At 44.3% G+C, this 23495-nt stretch overlaps 1 protein-coding gene across 3 annotated transcripts; it reads right to left on the bottom strand.

The window, feature by feature from the left end:
- Positions 1-3562: 3562 nt before the first annotated feature.
- LOC140064068 (uncharacterized) lies at positions 3563-22944 on the bottom strand. Of its 3 annotated transcripts, XM_072110527.1 has the most exons (9): positions 22686-22944; positions 13711-13794; positions 9596-10369; positions 9329-9447; positions 8978-9189; positions 8660-8783; positions 7944-8174; positions 5337-5460; positions 3563-5103 (listed from the first exon to the last, which is right to left on the bottom strand). In XM_072110527.1, exons 3-4 carry the CDS (start codon positions 10338-10340, stop codon positions 9440-9442), a joined length of 753 nt encoding a protein of 250 aa, XP_071966628.1. In that variant the 5' UTR covers positions 10341-10369; positions 13711-13794; positions 22686-22944; the 3' UTR covers positions 3563-5103; positions 5337-5460; positions 7944-8174; positions 8660-8783; positions 8978-9189; positions 9329-9439. The 3 variants fall into 3 exon arrangements, with proteins under 3 accessions (XP_071966628.1, XP_071966627.1, XP_071966626.1); XM_072110526.1 differs by lacking the exons at positions 13711-13794; positions 22686-22944 and having other exon boundaries at positions 3563-4644; positions 4943-5103; positions 9596-10663; XM_072110525.1 differs by lacking the exons at positions 13711-13794; positions 22686-22944 and having other exon boundaries at positions 9596-10663.
- Positions 22945-23495: the final 551 nt, after the last annotated feature.

Below are 23495 nucleotides of genomic sequence, written 5' to 3'. Positions count from 1 at the left end.
AGGAGACACCCAGTTTGCAATTTTTCCAAAAAATTTGGAGAAAAAAAAAATAGTTTTTTTACACAGATGGAAGTCAAAGAAAATTTCTACGTGACAAAATGGACTAAAGACAGAATTTTAACAAAAAATCAGTATTAAAAAGACAAGGAACACAGAATATGGACAACAGAATCAGATTCGAGTTTGTATGATAAATCATTAAGAAATCAAAGTGAGAATCCCTTGGCCGCAATAACTAAGTATTTCCGGAGGGGAGGATGGAGGAAGAAGAAGTTGGCACAGGAACCGCAAGAGAAAGCAGGTCTCATGGCGTTGAGGCATACAGGTGACACTGACTATTCATGATTGTTCTAACCAGTGTGAGAAAGTGAGAGGTGTCCATTGGGAGAACCGCTATCTGTCCTACAGGCAGATAAAAAGTATGTTGTAAAAGCCATGGATTTGTCTGCAGTAACTCAAGGGTTAATGCAGACATGTGGTAAGCAGGAGAAGTTTGTTTGGTCTATGTTGGCCTAGCTAGCATAAACACCTTTGTATTGTCTGTTCTGGGCCTACTTATTATGGAGTAGGAGTAGGCTGGTAGTGGGACTCCTATTCCATCCGGGCTTCGGTCCTGGGTTTCTGTATAGCCCACAGGTGTGGGTCACAGACCTCGTAAGAGCCTGATTTAGACTGCAGGCCAGAAGCAGTAGGTGAGGCACTACCTGGAGAGCTGAAGACTGGACCATGTTCACACAGCAAAGGTAACTGAGTGCCTCCTGATATTCTGCTGGCCAAGAGCGTGTGCCAGGCAGCCTGGTTCATGTATAGTTAGGTGCTGTTATTGTATTAGGCAGTGCCCAGCCTGGCAGGGTTTATTTTGTATGTGCCTAAGCCAAGGCTGAATTTGTGTTTTGACAAAGAAGTGTGAATAAACACTTTTTTGGACTTTAACTTTGCGTGTGTCCCTGCTTCCTGCACTGCTACAAGGCATCTATCAGAGCAATTCCCCACACCAGACTAACTCTTACTTATACAATCCTCTATCTGATGACCCTAGGACTCCTAATATTGGAGTGCCTGACAATTCATAGTATCATAGTATAGAAGGCTGGAAGGAGACGCAAGTCCATCAAGTCCAACCTTTAAGAATTAAATAAATGTTTTATCCCCATAACCCGTGATATTTTTTCTCTCCAGAACGTCATCCAGGCCTCTCTTGAATATGTACATAGAGTCCGCCATAACAACCTCCTGCGGCAGAGAGTTCCACAGTCTCACTGCTCTTACAGTAAAGAACCTTTGTCTATGGTGATGGTAAAATCGCCTCTCCTCTAGGCGTAGAGGATGCCCCCTTGTCCTGGTCACAGGCCGAGGTATAAAAAGATCTTTGGAGAGATCCTTGTACTGTCCGTTCAGGTATTTGTACATTGTAATGAGATCTCCCCTCGTCTTTTTTCTAAACTGAATAATCCCAAATTTTTTAATCTGTCAGTGTATTCTAGTTCCCCCATTCCCCTAATAATCCTAGTTGCTCTCCTCTGCACCCGTTCCAGCTCTACTATATCCTTTTTATACACTGGTGCCCAAAACTGTACACAATATTCCATGTGTGGTCTGACCAGGGATTTGTATAAGGGCAAAACTATGTCTTTATCATGAGAATCTATTCCTCTCTTGATACATCCCATTATTTTATTTGCTTTAGCAGCAGCCGCCTGGCTCTGGTCACTAAATTGTGACTACTCTACTAACCATAACCACTCTAGTGTTGATGATTCTATTTTGGCTGTGGATTGTACCCCTAAATGTGAGATGGGTGTCGATGGTATGAGAGAAAATAATGTGATTGATCCTACTACCATTGTGCTGTCAAAAGACTGCTTATCCTTATTAGGGAAAGGTTTAACTTTTTCTATCTTTTTCTACCAACCACTTTGACTATAAATATAAATTTTTCCAGGATAAAGCAGGCAGTTCTAAGATTAATAGAGATGGTGAGGTACCAGCGACGGTTGGTCCACTTAGTATTTCACCTCCAGGTTTACCAGTTCCCATTGATATTGGTAATATTAATTGCCTCCCAGACCTAAACATATCCAATGCTAATGCTGAGACTTCTGTATCCACCGTGTGAGATCCACTTTTAGTCCCCCCTTGTCTGAAGGCTCCCCTCTCGATTTCTTTCGCCAGCACATGATGGAAGATGTTAAGGCTCTCATTTATCCTAGTACCCAGAGTAATCTTACTGTGGGTGAGCACACAGCCCTGCGCTGGCTTAAATCTCAGGAGGATATCATTTTAGAAAAGAGAGGGAAAGCGGATGTGCAAACAAGATAAATTTTATTATTTCATCAATATACAAAGATAAAAACATTTAAAAACCCAAAAAAATGGGAAAAAGAACACAATGGTCTCTCCTCAGAGAAATATTTCATATATGTACAACCAACAATGGATAACAAAGCTGCTAAATATAAAGGTGTAAAAATATGCACAAAATCACATGTAATAATAAGGTGCAAAGTGCCTAGGCTGAATACATACAACGGTTCTTGGACTGTGTGCTGTGTGGTGTACAAGACAAGTAGAAACAGTGTCTCAATGCAAGGTGTTTACATATTATGAGATCAAAAAACGAAACAAAACATAGATAAAGTGCTACGTGCAGAAAATAGCAGCTAGTGGTGTAGATACACAATTCAAGTAGATACAATAAAGCAGTACCTCACATTATATTACCTAATGTAGAGCATGGAGAGGAGAGACCACAGACGCCCCACGCGTATCGCCCGTCTGGCGGGCTTCCTCAGGGGATAAGGAAAGGGAAATCAACCCAGCTATTTAAATCATCCAGTCCCGCCCCCCAACAGTGTATGGATGTCCTACCATACCGCCCCTTTTAGTGTTAGAACACATCAAAGTATGATTCATAGTTCATGGTGAGTCTAAAAAGGTACTGTATCAGAGGGTTTCCCCTGCCGATTTGTAAGTTTGTTAAGTTAATCTGATGTGTGAGCCAGGTTCCAAGCCTTAGCAGTGCGGCATAAACTACTTCCGGGTCAAGGAGGTCAGAGATCCTGAGTCAAGTATGCATGTGTTGCCAAGCAACGGGGACAGACCCCGTGCTAAGTCTGAAGATCCGATCCGTACAACAGAAAAAAGGAAAAGACGGTAAGGTATATGCAAGCCATCACTGTGGCAGATATGACTCAGATGGAGTTGTAACGATCGAACAGAGTGTGTATATAAATGAACTATAGACGCATAGACGCATGATCGTAGCAAAGTCTAACACTTGCGCTGTCTAGAAGATACCAAGGCAGCGTAATGCATATAATGCCAAACTGTATGTATAATCTAGAGTACAAAGATGACGGCGAGAGATCCAGATATGTGTCAATTGCGGCGGCGCACAGAGCTCTGGCAATCAACCGGGCGACACAATGTCTGCAATATCAAATTATGAATACATGCAATCTATGGTATAGAGGTAGCAGAAAAAAAAAAAAAAAAAAAAAAAAAAAGGTAAACAAAAATGTAAACAAAAACGTAAACAAAAATGTAAACAAAAAATTGAGCATGTGTCAATTTATAAATGCGAAAGTTAATTGAAGCAGCGCATAATACAAACAGAAAATAAGGAAATGTAAAAATGAAACGGCGCACAGTGCATATACATATTGTACGGCGCAAAATTCAAATACATGTAATGCGGCGCAAATACAAATATGAATGATGCAAAGAAGGCAAAAATTGGCATACGTAAGAACACAATTATCGATATCTATCTATTAAGTAGAGTGCAGACTGCAAATGCGGCGTATCGCCTATTGGACTAATCTTTGCAGGTATCTATATATACAATCAAAATGGTGTAAAAGAACCCAGTATTGGATGTCTGTCCATTAATTAAGGTACAGATTGGAATTGCGATTGGATGTCGCCGATTAGACCTGTCGTTGTAGATAACTGCGTATGGAGTCCAAATAGTGCGCGCTGGAAATACATTATCTGAGAATCATCGAAGTAGCATCGTGTATAAAGTATACCGCTATCCATACAGTCCTTAGATATATATACATGAATATATGATGCAAGTCACTAAGGACAAACCAAGCAGCGCTACACAGTATATAGAAAGTAAGTAATCTAGTACAAGAACTGTAGTGTGGGCAGTAGCAGGACCTAAAGGTAAGTATCACTAGTCTCAGGACGCTATCCTGGTAGGGGGCGGTATGGCAAGGACATCCACCACAGGGTGGGGTGAGGGGGAGAAGGAGAGTGGAAAAATATTCAACAATTATCAGCTAGTAATATAGTACACAATTATCAATTTTTATCCTTATTATATATCAAGGTCACCAAATGGATGAATATTAGGCAGCAAGAGATGGTAGCGGGCAGGAATGATGCATAACAGACTGTTATATGCAGCAGTACATTGATATAAGGGCTAAAGAAGAATAGGAGTCCAACTTGTGGGAGTATACAGACGTTGATTAGAGCGAAGGGATCGGATCCAATAGCACCTGTGGGTGCATCGATAGCATATCTTGAAAGAGTATTGGTTATGGTCCCTCTATTAGAGCAGCAGACTGTGAATCTGAGAGTTAGGCAGATAAAAGTGATCTCATCATACGTGCTGTGAAAAAAGGTTAACACCTATATAAAAAAGAAAAAAAAAAAAAAGGCAAAACGCAAATTAGTGATACAATGCAAGTGAGAGTATTAGGGGGCCCAAATACAAACTAGACTTTAAGGGGTCCAGGACAGTGACCAAACCAGTGAGAGACTGGATAAAGAGCTAGAAATAGCTGAGTGAAATACACCGAAAAGGTGAAGAAATAAGGAATGCTGTGTCCAACTGATAGAAGAAGGGATAACCAAACAAGATAGAAATAAGGTGATAAAAAAGGCATATAAAAAATGGAATGGTGTTCCAACTATTTTTTATAATGACCTGTAAACAGTAGTTCTTCGTTCAGGCCTTGTGGAGCAACAGTATCCAAGATATAGATCCATCTCGATTCGCTTCGGAGAAGTTGTGGCACTAGGCTTCCACCTCGAACATTTTGTGAGATTTTTTCAAGACCCAAGACACGCAGATCCTGTGTTCGACATCTATGAAAGTGGAGAAAATGGGCCGCTACTGAAGTGAGGGTCTTTCCTTTTTGTAGATCGGAGGCCGCTGTATTGATGGTGGCAGGGCCGATTCTAGCCTTTTTGCTGCCTGAGGCGAAATTTTAAAATGCTGCCCCCCCCCCCCCCCATGTACGCGTGCACGTGCGTGCCCCTGGTGATGCTACCTTACACACTAGTAGTTATTAGTCACAGATATTAGTGACCTCTAGTACCTTACAGGTGACCATCTACTCCATCGGGAAGGTACTTCTTTACGCTTTCTTCTGGCCTTGGTTTTCCTCCGAATTCACAAAGAAATGTCTTCAACTCCATGCAGCACAACTCACCATGGCGCCCCTAAAAATACCACAGTCACAGTATAATGAATTGTGATTCCAATATATATTATCCTCACAACATGACTGAACAAACTATTCTCAACATAAAACATCATTTAGTCACCCAAATTAGAGCATATAGAGCAATTCAATTAGGTGCCCTAATTTAGCCTCCCCCAATAATGAACAGCCGAGTATACATAGTCTCTCCTCTCTACCATTTATATACAGCCTCTCCCCTATCCCCCTGTATACACAGCCTTTCTTCTACCCCCCTGTATACACAGCCTACACCCCCCCACACCCCGTATACAGTCTCAGCTGTATACATGCCCCACACAATTACCCCCAGTAATGTCTCCCATACAACCCCCCAAAATTTCCCCCATACAACCCCAATGTAATGTGTCCCACAGCCTCCCAGTAATTACCCCCACAGCTACCCCCAGTAAGTAATGTGCCTCACACACAGCCCCCCAGTAAGTAATGTGCCTACACACAGCCCCCCAGTAAGTAATGTGCCCACACACAGCCCCCCAGTAAGTAATGTGCCTACACACAGCCCCCCAGTAAGTAATGTGCCTCACACATTCCCCCCAGTAAGTAATGTGCCCACACAGCCCCCCCAGTAAGTAATGTGCCCACACAGCCCCCCCAGTAAGTAATGTGCTCACACACACAGCCCCCCCAGTAAGTAATGTGCTCACACACACAGCCCCCCCAGTAAGTAATGTGCTCACACACACAGCCCCCCCAGTAAGTAATGTGCTCACACACACAGCCCCCAGTAAGTAATGTGCCCACACACAGCCCCCCAGTAAGTAATGTGCCCACACACAGCCCCCCAGTAAGTAATGTGCCCACACAACCCCCCCAGTAAGTAATGTGCCCACACAACCCCCCCAGTAAGTAATGTGCTCACACAGCCCCCCCAGTAAGTGTGCTCACACACACAGCCCCCAGTAAGTAATGTGCCTCACACAGCCCCCCAGTAAGTAATGTGCCTCACACAGCCCCCCAGTAAGTAATGTGCCTCACACAGCCCCCCAGTAAGTAATGTGCCTCACACAGCCCCCCAGTAAGTAATGTGCCTCACACAGCCCCCCAGTAAGTAATGTGCCTCACACAGCCCCCCAGTAAGTAATGTGCCCCACACAGCCCCCCAGTAAGTAATGTGCCTCACACAGCCCCCCAGTAAGTAATGTGCCCCACACAGCCCCCCAGTAAGTAATGTGCCTCACACAGCCCCCCAGTAAGTAATGTGCCCACACACACAGCCCCCCAGTAAGTAATGTGCCCACACACACAGCCCCCCAGTAAGTAATGTGCCCACACACACAGCCCCCCCAGTAAGTAATGTGCCCACACACAGCCCCCCCAGTAAGTAATGTGCCCACACACAGCCCCCCCAGTAAGTAATGTGCCCACACACACAGCCCCCCCAGTAAGTAATGTGCCCACACACAGTCCCCCATGTTCTTCCCTGGCCCCTGTCATGTCTCCCCCTCACCTCACTCAGGCAGCTCTCTGTGTGTGTACTGCTTTCCCCGGCAGGTCATGTGACCATTGCATCATCAAAGGTCCTTCAGCCTTCAGCCTCCGGGAGTCTTCTACTCCCGGAGGTTGAAGCAACTGCTGGGGAAAGCAGTCCCTGTACATGGTCTCATAACGATCTGTGTCCTGAGGACACAGATCGTTATGAGAGAGGGAAGGAAGATCTAGCGATCCCCCTGCTGCACTCACCATTCCGTGCTCCCACGCAGCTCCCTCATCTCCTCCAGCCAGCAGCCCTCTGTGAAGGGACACAGGTCGGCACGGGCACGTGGTGACGTCATCACGCCGACCTGTGTCCTGCAGAGCGGTGCACACAGGCGCGATGTGCTGCACCGCTCTGCCTATAAATTACATCACCGCCTTGAAGGCGGCGATGTAATTTATTTTATAGGTGGCACGGACCTGCCAGCCATTGGCAAGTCCGTGCTACCAGCGGCAAAATGCCGCTTTTAAATGGGGTCCGCTATCTGCCGCCTGAGGCGGGGACTTCACCTCGCCTCATGGCAGAAGCGGCCCTGGATGGTGGACAGATGTTGTTGGCATCTCCTACGCAATTCTTGTGTGGTTTGACCCACATAGAGTTTTGGACAGGGACAGAGTAGTACATAGACCACTCCCTTGGTTTTACAATGTATGTAATCCCGAATTTTAACGTTTCCATGATGCGTGGGGTCCTGAAATACAGAGGTTTGTATTATGTGTGGACATATCGAGCAGCCCCCGCATGGAGATGATCCTGTGAAACGGACTCCCCTCCCCAATGTGGTAGTGGTGCGCTGGAAATGACTGTTTGTGAGAGTGTCCCTCAAGTTGCGAGCACGTCGAGCCGTAAGTAACGGTTTGTCCGTGAGGAATGGGGCCAATCTCACGTCACTTTTTAAAATCCCCCAGTTTTTGTTCAGGATGTCATACAGGTCACCCCATTGATTGTTGAATGTAGTGACTAACCTTGGTCTAGAGTCCATTGTCCGAGACTTGGTTTGAAGGAGGTCCTTTCGCTCACTCAATTTAGCTCTGGTAAAGGCTCCGGAGATTATTTTCCGAGGATATCCGCGTTCTTGGAATCTGTGGGTCAACTCCCGTGCGTGCCTCCTAAAATCTGATTGGTCGCTGCAGTTTCGCTTGAGTCTAAGAAATTGTCCCGTGGGGATTCCGTTCTTGAGGTGTCGAGGATGGAAGCTAGAAAAATGCAACAAGTTGTTAGTCGCAGTTTGTTTGCGAAAGAGGGAGGTAGTCAGAGTTGGATGGTTATAGGAAATGGAGATATCTAAGAAGTCGACTGTCGTTGTGGATAGGGTGGATGTTAACTTGATGTTCCAGGGGTTGTTGTTTAATTCTGATATAAATCCAACACAATCCTCTGAGGAGCCGGTCCAAAGGAGGAGAATGTCGTCAATGTATCGAAACCAGCCCGACACCTTGGTCTTGTAGGCATCCAGGCGGTAGACGACATTCTCCTCCCACCATCCTAAAAATAAATTGGCATAAGAAGGGGCACATTTTGCCCCCATAGCCGTGCCTGATGTTTGTTTGAAATACGTCCGGTCAAAGATAAAGTAATTCTGGTGTAACACCAGATACAGAAGATCCAGCAAAAAGGAATCATGCCTTCTGTCCGAAGACCACTGTTTATCAAGAAAGAAAGTTACTGCTTCAAGACCTACCTTGTGGTCTATGATGGTATATAAAGCTTCCACATCCAATGTGACAAGTAGAGTAGGCGTAGAAGATCTGAAGTTTTCCAATTGCTGGATCAGATGTGTTGTGTCACGGACGTAAGATTCCAACCTAAAAACCAAGGGTTGCAGGTAAAAGTCGAGGTAGGAACATAGCTTCTCATTGAGGCCACCTATACCTGAGACAATGGGTCGTCCCGGTGGCTTCTCCAAAGATTTATGGACTTTGGGAAGCATATAAAAGGTGGGGATTATAGGTTTTTCAGTTGTAAGAAATTTTCGCTCACCCTTGTTGATGATACCTACCCGAAATGCCGCTGTTAGGAGTCGATCTATTTTATCTTTGAAAATTTGGGTGGGGTCCGAAGGTAAGGTGGTATAGAAGTTCGGGTTACTGAGTTGCCTTCGTGCTTCCTCCAGGTAGAGCTCAACCGGCCAAATTACAATATTGCCCCCTTTATCCGCCTCCTTGATCAAAAACCCTTTTTGTTTCTTCAAATTTGCAAGAGCAGAGCGTTCTGTCGGGGAAAGATTTTCTCCTTTGTTATTGTCAATTTGTAATGTCTAGAGTAAGTTCATAGAAAATGTTCAGTGCAGGGAACAGTCTGAAGCTGGGAGTGCTTTGTGACAGGGTACGTGTGGTGAACTTTCTCTTACCTGAGTCATTAGACGCTTCCTCAAGTAGGTCCAATAAATCCCTAAAAGTTTGTCGGTCACCCTCTGGGAGAGAATCGACCAAGTCCGGTTGGTGATATAACAGCTTGAAAGCTAGTTGCCTGCAAAATAAATAAACATCTTTGGTGACCTCGAATTTATTAAGTTTATTCATGGGTGAGAAAGAAAGGCCCTTTTGTAGAACTGAAAGTTCAATGTCAGAAAGATTGTACGATGACAAATTGATAACTTGTAGGCCAGTTGACTCACCCTCTCTGGACTCCTTCTTTCCTCGTCTCGTTTTCTCGCGTTTGTAACTGGGGGACCAATCTCGGTGTCTGGGACCTCTCTTTCTAGCATTGTGACTTGATGCAGAGGCATCATCCTGTGAATTCTCAGATTCACTATTTTCAGAGGACTGCGTGTCAATCAGGTTGGTCCCCCCTATGGCATGGCTGCGTGGTGCTGGCGGGTAGTGGCGTCTCTTGTTGCCCCTGTGGGTCCAATGGTAGGCCCTCCCTCTTTCATAGTCCTTCTTGTCCCTTTGTAGTTTATTCTGTTTTGTGAGTATGTTTTTCTCGTATCCCTCGATCATTTCCTTCAGTTTTTTGCGAAAGGGTTCTACTAGGGAGGTTGTATCAAAGGAGATTAGGCGAGATTCCAGTTTTTTGATGAGCTCGCGTTGCTGATTTAATAGACCACGATCATGGTCCAGGAGCATGTTTACCAGTATAAGTGAGCATTGAGAGAGGCCCCTTTCCCAATTACTCTTCTCGTCCAAGTCCACCTCCCAGGAAGGGAAAATCTGTGTTCTGAGCCCCCTGGGGAAAATCTTCAACCTGAGATATTCTTCAAGGCTTCGGATATTCCACCAGAGTCTAGTGATTGATTTGTGTGCATTAATCAATTCACTGGAGAGTTTAGAAAAATCGTCATTAGCGATCGAGTCGTTTGAATCGCTGAAAATACTTGTAAATTGGCTGTTCCAAGCCATCTCGCGTGCCTGTAGGTCCATTCCTGACCCCTTGTTCCCAGTCCTGCTGTCTATAATACAGATATAGAGAATATATATGTGACCCAACAAAAAATTATAACAATAAAGAACCCCAGGAAATACAGAGTAAGGATAGAGCTCTGTAAGAAGATTTGAACCAAACAAGATTTGAGAGGGGAAAATAATGCAATAGACAAATAACACATCCAAATAATGATACTTTAGAAAAGAGAGGGAAAGCGGATGTGCAAACAAGATAAATTTTATTATTTCATCAATATACAAAGATAAAAACATTTAAAAACCCAAAAAAATGGGAAAAAGAACACAATGGTCTCTCCTCAGAGAAATATTTCATATATGTACAACCAACAATGGATAACAAAGCTGCTAAATATAAAGGTGTAAAAATATGCACAAAATCACATGTAATAATAAGGTGCAAGGTGCCTAGGCTGAATACATACAACGGTTCTTGGACTGTGTGCTGTGTGGTGTACAAGACAAGTAGAAACAGTGTCTCAATGCAAGGTGTTTACATATTATGAGATCAAAAAACGAAACAAAACATAGATAAAGTGCTACGTGCAGAAAATAGCAGCTAGTGGTGTAGATACACAATTCAAGTAGATACAATAAAGCAGTACCTCACATTATATTACCTAATGTAGAGCATGGAGAGGAGAGACCACAAACGCCCCACGCGTATCGCCCGTCTGGCGGGCTTCCTCAGGGGATAAGGAAAGGGAAATCAACCCAGCTATTTAAATCATCCAGTCCCGCCCCCCAACAGTGTATGGATGTCCTACCATACCGCCCCTTTTAGTGTTAGAACACATCAAAGTATGATTCATAGTTCATGGTGAGTCTAAAAAGGTACTGTATCAGAGGGTTTCCCCTGCCGATTTGTAAGTTTGTTAAGTTAATCTGATGTGTGAGCCAGGTTCCAAGCCTTAGCAGTGCGGCATAAACTACTTCCGGGTCAAGGAGGTCAGAGATCCTGAGTCAAGTATGCATGTGTTGCCAAGCAACGGGGACAGACCCCGTGCTAAGTTTGAAGATCCGATCCGTACAACAGAAAAAAGGAAAAGACGGTAAGGTATATGCAAGCCATCACTGTGGCAGATATGACTCAGATGGAGTTGTAACGATCGAACAGAGTGTGTATATAAATGAACTATAGACGCATAGACGCATGATCGTAGCAAAGTCTAACACTTGCGCTGTCTAGAAGATACCAAGGCAGCGTAATGCATATAATGCCAAACTGTATGTATAATCTAGAGTACAAAGATGACGGCGAGAGATCCAGATATGTGTCAATTGCGGCGGCGCACAGAGCTCTGGCAATCAACCGGGCGACACAATGTCTGCAATATCAAATTATGAATACATGCAATCTATGGTATAGAGGTAGCAGAAAAAAAAAAAAAAAAAAGGTAAACAAAAATGTAAACAAAAACGTAAACAAAAATGTAAACAAAAAATTGAGCATGTGTCAATTTATCTATGTTTTGTTTCGTTTTTTGATCTCATAATATGTAAACACCTTGCATTGAGACACTGTTTCTACTTGTCTTGTACACCACACAGTCCAAGAACCGTTGTATGTATTCAGCCTAGGCACTTTGCACCTTATTATTACATGTGATTTTGTGCATATTTTTACACCTTTATATTTAGCAGCTTTGTTATCCATTGTTGGTTGTACATATATGAAATATTTCTCTGAGGAGAGACCATTGTGTTCTTTTTCCCATTTTTTTGGGTTTTTATCTTTGTATATTGATGAAATAATAAAATTTATCTTGTTTGCACATCCGCTTTCCCTCTCTTTTCTAAAGTATCATTATTTGGATGTGTTATTTGTCTATTGCATTATTTTCCCCTCTCAAATCTTGTTTAGGAGGATATCATTATTAACCCCTTAACGCTCTGCGCCGTAGCTCTACGGCGCCGAGGTATAAGGGATGTATGAAGAGGGCTCACGGGCTGAGTCCTCTTCATACAAAGGTGGGGGTTTTTGCATAATGCCAGCGGCATTTAAAAGACGGCGGAGCGCGGGCGATCGGTTGCCATGGTAGCCTCCTGTCTTCTTTTGACAAGAGGCCATCTGGCAGCTGCAGATTCGTTACAATGAGCCAGTGGCTCATTGTAATAAATGTGCTGCAAAAATGCCATATATTGCAATACAGAAGTATTGCAGTATATGGTAGCAGCGATCTGACCATCTAGGGTTAATGTACCCTAGATGGTCTAAAAGATAGTGAAAAAAAAAAGAAAAAAAAAAGTTTAAAAAATAAAAAAAATTAATAAAATATTAAAAGTTCAAATCACCCCTTTTTCCCTAGAACGGATATAAAACATAATAAACAGTAAAAATCACAAACATATTAGGTATCGCCGCGTCCCAAAATGCCCGATCTATCAAAATATAAAAACTGCTACGGGCGGCGGTGACCTCCGAGACGGGAAATGGCGCCCAAATGTCCGAAATGCGACTTTTACACCTTTTTACATAACATAAAAAATGAAATAAAAAATGATCAAAATGTCGCACAGACCTCAAAATGGTAGCAATGAAAACGTCGCGTCATTTTGCAAAAAATGACCCCTCACACATTTCCGTGCGCCAAAGTATGAAAAAGTTATTAGCGTCAAAAGATGGCAAAAAATTTTTTTTCTTTTTTGTACACATTCGTTTAATTTTTGAAAATGTATTAAAACACAATAAAACCTATATAAATTTGGTATCACCGCGATCGCACCGAACCAAAGAATAAAGTAGGCATGTTATTTGGAGCGAAGAGTGAAAGTCGTAAAAACTGAGCCCACAAGAACGTGACGCACGTGCGGTTTTTTTTCAATTTTTCCACATTTGGAATTTTTTTTCAGCTTCGCAGTACACGGCATGTTAAAATAAATAACATTACGGGAAAGTAAAATTTGTTACGCACAAAATAAGCCCTCACACAGGTCTGTACACGGAAAAATGAAAAAGTTATGGATTTTCGAAGGTGGAGAGCAAGAAATGAGCCGAAAAACCCTCCGTCCTTAAGGGGTTAAGCCTGCAGACAAGGAGGGAAATATAGACATAATGACAAAAGAGTACAATAGAGTGAAAGCTAAAAGACAGTTAGATGATCCTAACACCTATGCACCTTTAGCCTTCAATCCTACCTTTAGATATCAGATCCTCCTACTGACTTTCTTAAGGAAAAGTGTCAAATTTGGGGTCCTGTCTGAACATACTGCTGAAAAACTGTTCGCTCAGAATCCCAGACATACGGTCTGGTATTTTTTGCTGAAGGTTCACAAATTCTTATCTACCCCTCCCGGTCGTCCTATAGTGGCGGGTATTGGGATAATGGTTCAGTCAATGACCCAATACCTGGATCGGCTCCTTCGTCCCCTCCTAGCTGATTTCCCTTCGTACCTTAGAGACACCAATGCTTTTTTGACAGTAGTTAACTCTCTGAAAAATAGTAAAAGTGAAAATAAAAAAAAGTTTAAAAAAAATTATAATAAAAATACCCAAAAATTCAAATCACCCCCTTTCCCTAGAACCTAAAAATCATAAACACATCAGGTATCACCGCGTCCGAAAATGCCCGATCTATCAAAATATAACAACTGTTTTTCACTGCTTTTAGCCCCGTAACGAAAAATAGCTCCCGAAGTCAAAAATGGCACTTTTTGCCATTTTGAAATATATAAAAAAATAAAAAGTGATCAAAAGGACGTACAGCCCTAAAAATGATAGCAATGAATACGGCATCTAAAGTCACAAAAAATGACACCACCCACAGCTTCGTACACCAAAGTGTGAAAAAGTTATTGGCGCCAGAAGATGACAAAATGGTGGTTTTAATTTTTGTAAATGTATGAAATCATTATAAAACCTGTACAAATTTGGTATCCCCGTAATCGTACCGACCCAAAGAATAGAGTAGACATGTAATTTGTGGTGCACAATGAAATCCGTAAAATCCAAGCCCACAAAAAAACGTCGCAAAATGTGTTTTTTCACCATTTTCACTGCATTTGGAATTTTTTTCTTGCTTCCCAGTACACGGCATGTTATATTAAATACCGTCACTATGAACTGCAATTTGTTACGCAAAAAATAAACTATCTTTATGTGGAAAAATAAAAAAGTTACAGATTTTTGAAGGTGGTGAGTGAAAAATGGAAGTGAAAAAACTAAAAAGGGCCAGGTCGTTAAGGGGTTAAAGATCTTTACTGGAGGGATAACTTCACCTTAGCATCCATCGACGTAGAAAGCTTGTACACTTGCATTCCACAAGATTTAGGCGTACAATGTATTTATGACTTTGACCAATGCTCAAAAAAGCTCAAACTGCATCGACTTTGTATGTGAGGGTTTGTGTTATCCCATAACGCCTTCATGTTTGACGACAAATGGTTTGTCCAGAGAACTGGAACAGCGATGGGCACTCCTGTGGCATGTACCCTCGCCAATCTGTTCCTTGCTTGTTATGAAAGCCAATACATCTTTTCTCTGGACAATCCCTATGTGTCAAACATGAAGGCGTTCCACAGTTGGTGGGAGGCGAACTATGCACATCAGCTTTTATAAAAGCCACCGCCACTAACTCACTTCACTATAACAGCTTTCACCCATCACATACAAAAAGATCCAGCTGTTGCGACTTAGGAGGATTAACAACGATAATACACAGTTGGAGATACAGGCAAAAAATATCTTAAAAATTGGCTACGGGCTAGGGGGTATCCGGAGAAGCTATTACAGGAGGCCCACGAGAAAGTTTCTGCGTTATCCCATGAGGAAGTGTTATGGTCCGAAAATACCAACAAAATGAGAATCCAGCATAGCAGTGGGGAGAACGCACACAGAAGACCGGTAATTACACACCGGTAATTGCGTTTCCTTGAACCACGACAGCACCCCACCAGAGAGAGGGATCCGCTCCCAGGGACAGGAAATGCAGATCATTAAGTGCGTGGCCTATCCTTCCTCCTTCAGTGGATTACAGAAACTGTATGGGACTCAATGCTTGAGTATTTCTGACCACCGGACACATCCATAACTTTATAGCTGAACAAACCACAAGTGGGACAGGCACTAACAATATATAGTATTGTAATACAGTCCACATATCCTAAAAGTACATATGACCACCAAAAAGGATACGTACAATGGACTAGAATAGTGTCAAAAAACTTTATTAATACAGACATGAATATACAAAATAACAACACGACCACATATGAATAAAAACACTGAAAAAGTGCACCATACAAGGTGTACTTGACCTCCCAGGACCAGTGTGTCCTGGGCTCCCTGACCCACAACTGACCGAATGAAAGAATGGAAGTTCAATGCAAGGCAAGCAAAAATGCTAAATGTAGCTGAATAACATCAGGCTGCAGCAGAAGGTATGGGCATACGTAAAGTGACCAATGCAGAGGTAAACAGAACAGTCCTGTATATGGCTGCCTAAATGCCTAAAGTATACAATACCCAATGTAGATCCACATGATAAAGTGAGGAGGGCAGGTAGGCATGGTCAGAGTGGGGGGAGAGAGAGAGGAGCGAACCCCAGGCGTATCGTCACCTACTCCGGAGACTTCCTCAGGGGTGTGTGGCTCAATGCAGAAGTGGTCCTGTTTATATGTGGCTCTCCCGCCCACAGAAGTAAGCTCCCCCCACACAAAGAAATAAATTACCTGTAGGCCTATGTAGACTGGAAACATGATGTATCGGTACGGCGTGTACTATTGTACGCGGTAATTACTCACCCGTAATTGTGTTTCCTTGAACCACGACAGTACCCAAGGTATCCCCCCCCTTTATTTTTTTTCCCCCTTCCTCACAATCTTTGGTTCGGTTAGGGGTATGTGGCACAGTGGTGCTTAGTATGACCTTTGGTGATGGATGTTCAGCTATAAAGTTATGGATGTGTCCGGTGGTCAGAAATACCCAAGCATTGAGTCCCATACAGTCTCTGTAATCCACTAAAGGAGGACAGATGGTGGGGTGCTGTCGTGGTGAGAGGGGGAAAAAGTGATATGTGATGCCATCCACAGAAATTGGGGTATTCTTAAACAAGATCCCCAGCTTCAGGAAATCACCACAATACACCCCATTATTGCGTTTAGACTAGAGATGAGCGAACATACTCGTCCGAGCTTAATGCTCGTTTGAGCATTAGCGTACTCGAAACTGCTCGTTGCTCGGACGAATACTTCGCCCGCTCGAGAAAATGGCAGCTCCCGCCGTTTTGCTTTTTGGCGGCCAGAAACAGAGCCAATCACAAGCCACTCTGCACTCCACCCAGCATGACGTGGTACCCTTACACGTCGATAGCAATGGTTGGCTGGCCAGATCAGGTGACCCTGAAATAGACTAGCCCCTGCCTGCGCTGCTCGGATCATTCTGTGTCTGGATGCCGCTAGGGAGAGAGCTGCTGCTGGTCAGGGAAAGCGTTAGGCTGTTCTATTAGAATAGTGTTAGGCAGGAGTGATTCTACAAGAACCTAACAGCCCTTCTTAGGGCTACAATAACGTTATACATTTTTTTTTTTTTATTTGCAGCTAGTACCATATTGTGAGGAATTTGCAGGGGGACTTGCTACCGTTGTGTTTAGCTCTTAGTGGCACACATATCCACCTCAAACACCAAAGTGGGAAAATTTATTAGGGGTTTGATTTCAATTAGGCACAGTCTGCCATTTACTTTTTATTTTACGTTTATTTTTTCATAACTCAGCGTCATGTCATCTGGCATAGCAGTGTGCTTTCATACTTGGCTAGAAAATAGCCATAGGAGAATCCAAACGGCTTATTTAGGCCTACAATAGCGTTATATATTTTATTTCTGGTTGATCTGCTGGTGGCTGTCCTTGCTGCAGTGCATCTACTACCATATTGTGAGGAATTTGTAGTGAGACTTGCGACCGTTGTGTTTAGCGCTTAGTGACGCACATATCCATCGCAAAGACCGAAGTGGGAAAATTTATTAGGGGTTTGATTTCAATTAGGCACAGTCTGCCATTTACTTTTTATTTTACGTTTATTTTTTCATAACTCAGCGTCATCTCATCTGGCATAGCAGTGTGCTTTCATACTTGGCTAGAAAATAGCCATAGGAGAATCCAAACGGCTTACTTAGGCCTACAATAGCGTTATATATTTTATTTCTGGTTGATCTGCTGGTGGCTGTCCTTGCTGCAGTGCATCTACCATATTGTGAGGAATTTGTAGTGAGACTTGCGACCGTTGTGTTTAGCGCTTAGTGACGCATATATCCATCGCAAAGACCGAAGTGGGAAAATTTATTAGGGGTTTGATTTCAATTAGGCACAGTCTGCCATTTACTTTTTATTTTACGTTTATTTTTTCGTAACTCAGCGTCATCTCATCTGGCATAGCAGTGTGCTTTCATACTTGGCTAGAAAATAGCCATAGCAATAGGATAGCATCGTTTGGTTTTAAAAACTAAAAAACACAAAAAAAAGTTAAAAAAAAATTAAAGTTATAACTTTCATTTTCAAAAAGTTTAACCCGAGGGCTAGGGGTAGAGGACGAGGGCGGGGACGTGGGCGTCCAACTACTGCAGGGGTCAGAGGCCGTGGTCCTGGGCGGGGTGAGACACCACCTGCTGATGAGGGAGCAGGGGAACGCCGCAGAGCTACACTCCCTAGGTTCATGTCTGAAGTTACTGGGACTCGTGGTAGAGCACTGTTGAGGCCAGAACAGTGCGAACAGGTGATGTCGTGGATTGCCGACAATGCTTCGAGCAATTTGTCCACCAGTCAGTCTTCCACGCAGTCCACCCATGTCACCGAAATCGGCACTCCTCCAGCTCCTGCACCTCAGCCTCCTCCCCCCCAGTCTGCCCCCTCCCAGGAAAATTTGGCATTTGAACCGGCATACTCTGAGGAACTGTTTTCTGGACCCTTCCCACAGTCACAAACCACTTGTCCGGTTGCTGCTGAGCAATTTTCCGATGCCCAGGTTTTCCACCAGTCGCAGTCTGTGGGTGATGATGACCTTCTTGACGTAGTGGAAGAAGTGTGTAAAGAGGTGTCCGACGATGAGGAGACACGGTTGTCAGACAGTGGTGAAGTTGTTGTCAGGGCAGGAAGTCCGAGGGGGGAGCAGACTGAGGGATCGGAGGATCAGTCGCTAGCTCTAGGCACAGCAGGCGGTGCTCAAACTGCTGAGCCTAGGCGATAAAAGGCACACCGCCCAAGAACTATTACAGGGCATCACGGCGCAGACTGATCTGTGGCTGGCACCGCTGAACCTGAAGCCAGGCATGGTTGTGTGTGACAACGGCCGTAACCTGGTGGCGGCTCTGCAACTCGGCAGACTGACACATGTGCCATGCCTGGCCCATGTGTTAAATCTGATAGTTCAGCGTTTCCTCAAGACATACCCCAATCTGTCTGATTTGCTCACGAAGGTGCGCCGCATCTGTGCGCATTTCAGGAAGTCCAGCACAGATGCTGCCACTCTCAGGGCAGCGCAGCGCCGCCTCCAACTGCCCGCTCACCGACTGTTGTGCGACGTGCTCACGAGGTGGAATTCAACATTAACCATGTTATCCAGAGTTTACCAGCAGCGCAGAGCGATTGTAGACTGCCAGATGTCAACTTCCACCAGAACTGGTAGTCAGGTCAGTCAGCTTCCTCAACTCTACAATGAGGAGTGGACGTGGATGTCTGATATCTGTCAGGTGCTGAGTAACTTCGAGGAGTCAACACAGATGGTCAGTGGCGATGCCGCCATCATCAGCCTCACCATCCCGCTGCTTGGCCTGTTGAAAAACTCTCTGATCAGCATGAAGTCGGAAGCTTTGCGCTCGTCACAAGAGATGGGGGAAGAAGATTCCCTTGTTGATAGCCAAAGCACCCTTAGGTCTGTTTCTCAGCGCATATCGGAGGAGGTGGAGGAGGATGAGGAGGAAGAGGAGGAGAATGTTGGCGAGACACAAGAGGGGACCATTGTTCAGTCCTTCACTGTTCAGCGTGCATGGGCAGAAGAAGAGGAGTTGGAGGAGGAGGAAATGGACAGTCAGGCCAGTGAGGGGAGTGAATTCTTGCACGTTGGTACTCTGGCGCATATGGCAGATTTCATGCTAGGCTGCCTATCCCGTGACCCTCGCGTTCAAAGAATTTATTCCAGCACCGATTACTGGGTATTCACTCTCCTGGACCCACGGTACAAGCAAAATCTTTCCACTCTCATCCCTGGAGAGGAAAGGAGTGTGAGAATGCATGAATACCAGCAGGCCTGGTGCACAAGCTGAAACAGTATTTCCCTTCTGACAGCGCTAGCGGCAGAGTGCGTAGTTCTGCGGGACAAGTAGCGAGGGAGAGTAGGCGAGCAGGCAGCTTGTCCAGCACTGGCAAGGGTACGCTTTACAAGGCTTTTGCCAGCTTTATGTCACCCCAGCAAGACACTGTCACCTGTCCCCAGTCTCGGCAGAGTAGGGCTGATCTTTACAGAAAGATGGTGAGGGAGTACGTAGCTGACCATACCATCGTCCTAAATGATCACACAGCTCCCTACAACTACTGGGTTTCAAAGCTGGACATGTGGCACGAACTGGCGCTGTACGCCTTGGAGGTTCTTGCCTGCCCTGCCGCTAGCGTGTTGTCCGAGCGGGTTTTCAGTGCAGCTGGTGGCATCATCACCGATAAGCGTACACGCCTGTTGACTGACAGCGCTGACAGGCTGACGCTTATTAAGATGAATAAAGCCTGGATTTCTCATAATTTCCAATCTCCACCAGGTGAAGGAAGCTCAACCTGAATAATTTATGCACTCCCCCTCCTCATTTTCCTCCTTCTCCTCCTCTTTGTACACTAAAGCAGAGGAAACTGGCTATTTTTTGACAGGGCCCACTGGCTCTAGCTATAGTACTTTATGCATTTAATTTTTCTGGAGGGCCACCTACCCGGTCCTCTGGTTTGAAAACTTTTTTGGACTGCCACATACAGGCACTCAATCTATTTCATTTTTCTGGAGGGCCACCTACCTGCTCCTCTGGTTTGAAAACTTTTTTGGACTGCCACATACAGGCACTATCCAAATTAAATTGTCTCCATAGCAGCCTCCACACGTTGTCTCCATTGCTACCTCCAAAAGTCGTCCATATAGCTGCCTCCATACATCGTCCCCTTATCAAACGAGGTGTGTCAGGCAGAAATTTGGGTTGTTTTCATGGATTCCACAAAGTTGTTAACTTTGTCGCCACCCTGCTGTGTAATCCACAAAATATACTGGCAAACTTTTACCATTTACGGATATTATTTCAGCGCTTCTTGCGCATCTGTTTACATTCCCCTCACCCGCCATATCCCATACTTATAAGAACGCTACTACACTTGATCTTATACAAAAGGTTCTTAGAAGTGCTGTTTGGGGAGTAGCCTAGAGACAGGGGCTTGGATTGGCGAAAGCTCGCCTGGCAGCGGAGCGCCAGCTCCATGCCAAGATCCAACTAACATAGTTTTAACTGCAGCACCTTTAATCTACTACTAGTTCACTGCCTCCATACATGGTCCCCTTATCAAATGAGCTGTGTCAGGCAGAATTTTGGATTGTTTTCATGGCTTCCATGTTAACTTTGTCGCCACCCTGCTGTGTAATCCACAAAATATACTGGCAAACTTTTATCATGTACCGATATTATTTGAGCGCTTCTTGCTCACCTCCTTTGGTTCCTCTCTGCCACCCATTGGTTTGAAGCCTGAGTCCATTTAGGGTATGTCGCCATGCCACTCTCTAGCCTGCCGCTGCTGCCTCTGCATGCCGTCCCCTATAGTGTCAGGGTCAATTATTGGATGTTTTAGATGCTATCTAGCTTCATTCTGTCACTCTGTCATGGCCATGCTGTTGCCCATAATTTTGGCATAATGGTGCATTTAAGCAGCCTCAGAGGCATCCATGCATGCTGCCCCTGCTGTTTCCTGTCCATTTCCGTGGTGTTTCCATCCTTTTCTGAGGTTTCCAGGTGTTTGGCCAAGCTTCCCTGTGCAGAGCCTTGGTCCCCTTGAAAAATGCTCGAGTCTCCCATTGTCTTCAATGGGGCTCGTTATTCGAGACGAGCACTCGAGCATCGGGAAAAGTTCGTCTCGAATAACGAGTACCCGAGCATTTTAGTGCTCGCTCATCTCTAGTTTAGACGTTGCCATACTATTAGGAGCGTTCTGGTTAGAAGTAGATTTCATACACCTCGTTCTACTTGGTTGGAGAGGGGAATTCCAACTGGAAGTTTCAAATGTGACTCTTGCATTTGTTGCCCTTTCAATAGTCAATTAAAGTAAATTCAATTTGGGGGACAAACACAGAAAGTTCTTTCTTTTATTACATACAAATCAACATATGTTGTGTACATAATCTTCCATGTAAATTCTTTTATATTGGGAAAACAATACGCAGACTACACGTACGTTTCAGAGAACACCAGAGGTCTGTCACTACTGGCACCGGATGTCCACGCTTAATTGAACATGTGAGGACATGTCATGAGGGGAATCCCAAGGTCCTCAGATTTGTAGGCTTCGAAAGGGTGTCAGTTTTATTACAACAAGAAAGCAAATATATCATTAAATTTGATGCCATGGGAGTATTAGGGATGAAAAAAGAATTATCTTAGTGTTTTTCTATAAAGATTTGCCTTATTACAGTTCATTTTCTTTCACCCTTTTCAAAAAACCTCTTTGGCCAGCTGTTCTAACTATATTCCGTATGCTATACAATAAGAAGGTGTGCAAGTCGGTCTGATCAAATAGAATGAGGTGCTTGTATATATGTATATACATTTAAAAAAAAGTGTTTGCGTCATGTCCCTATAGTTTGCTAAGATTTCATGCATTCTGCTTTGTTTTTAATGTACAAGATGACTTGTATTATGTTTTTAACGCACACTCAACTTACCTGGTTGTTTCTCTTCCTGTTTGCCCTATTGTGCATGCCGCGGACAGATGACGTCAACGGCTTGAAGATGCGATATGTGGCGCGAAGCGGCCCGTCGTCTGGCCCCGCTGTTTCTCCCTGTACTGCACTATTTGTTCTATCAAGAAGATCCACTTTTTGCCGAGTGCTGCTTACTGTCTTCCTTACGCACTATACTGCATACCGCTTTGATGTTACTTTACTGGCAGAGCACCACTTTTTAGACTTTGTGGATAGTTTGAGACTGCTTCTTTAACCTGGTATCCATTCGGAACAGTTGTGAGGGTCGGAGCGATTAGAGAATTGGTGCCAAAAACTCTCTTGAATTGGAGCAGAACTCCTGGACCTGGCGGTTTTTGCGGTCTGCAAACAAATCTATTTGCGGTAATCCCCACAACCTATCATCTGAAGTACCTCGCTCTTGAAACACCATTCACCCTGCTTTAGCGGATGGCGACTCTGGAAGTCTGCATTCGGGATTTTCCTTCCCTCTGATATGGACAGCTGAAAGACTAAATTCTTCTCTGCTAGAAAAAAAATATCGGAGGTTAGGTGCATTAGAGGCTGACTCCGAATACCGCCTTGGCAGTTTACAAATGCTATCGCTGTCACATTGCCCGATAGGACTTTTAGGTCTGATCCCTGAACTTGAGGCATAGACGACTTTAACGTCTCCTTTTTTTTATAAGTTTTTAATCAAACTTATTATTTTTGAGTTTATAGCATAAACAATTACATACAATAACTTTGCATCACAATCAGTCATGTAGACTTCAAAAGGCAACATGTGTAAAATCGGCCAAGCATGGCCTACATTATCCAAAAATCTGAAGTACAACAGACCTAAGAATATCTTCCAAAGCATGGATCATTAACCCCTTCCCACAGTGACTTAGCGTTCAGCAGCGGATAAATCCGCCGCTGAAATGATGCTGGCTTGGCTCTGGATCGGAGCCGAACCGGCATCGGGAAACACAGGGTGCCGGCTGTGACTGATAGCCGGCATCCCAGTGTAACACCCACTCCGATCGCGGGTGTGCAACCCGTTAAATGCCGCTGGGGGGGTCTTTCACCCACGATCGCCCTCCCCCGAACTGTTTTCAGGGGGCGCCGATCGTTGCTGTGGCATCACTATTGCCTGCAAGAACTGCCAGTAAGATGGCGTCTGTGATGTCATGTTACTGGCACAGTGCCAGCCTATGCATGTGCAAAAGTGAAAAAGTA

This window comes from Engystomops pustulosus, chromosome 6, assembly GCF_040894005.1.
Source record: "Engystomops pustulosus chromosome 6, aEngPut4.maternal, whole genome shotgun sequence".
NCBI classification, from domain to species: Eukaryota; Metazoa; Chordata; class Amphibia; order Anura; family Leptodactylidae; genus Engystomops; species Engystomops pustulosus.
This window is presented reverse-complemented; position numbering and strand designations above follow the sequence as displayed.

What these genes read in the sequence shown, in the direction of transcription:
- LOC140064068 (XM_072110525.1), bottom strand. Translation starts at nt 10,616, where the DNA reads ATGTTTTTATCTTTGTATATTGATGAAATAATAAAATTTATCTTGTTT.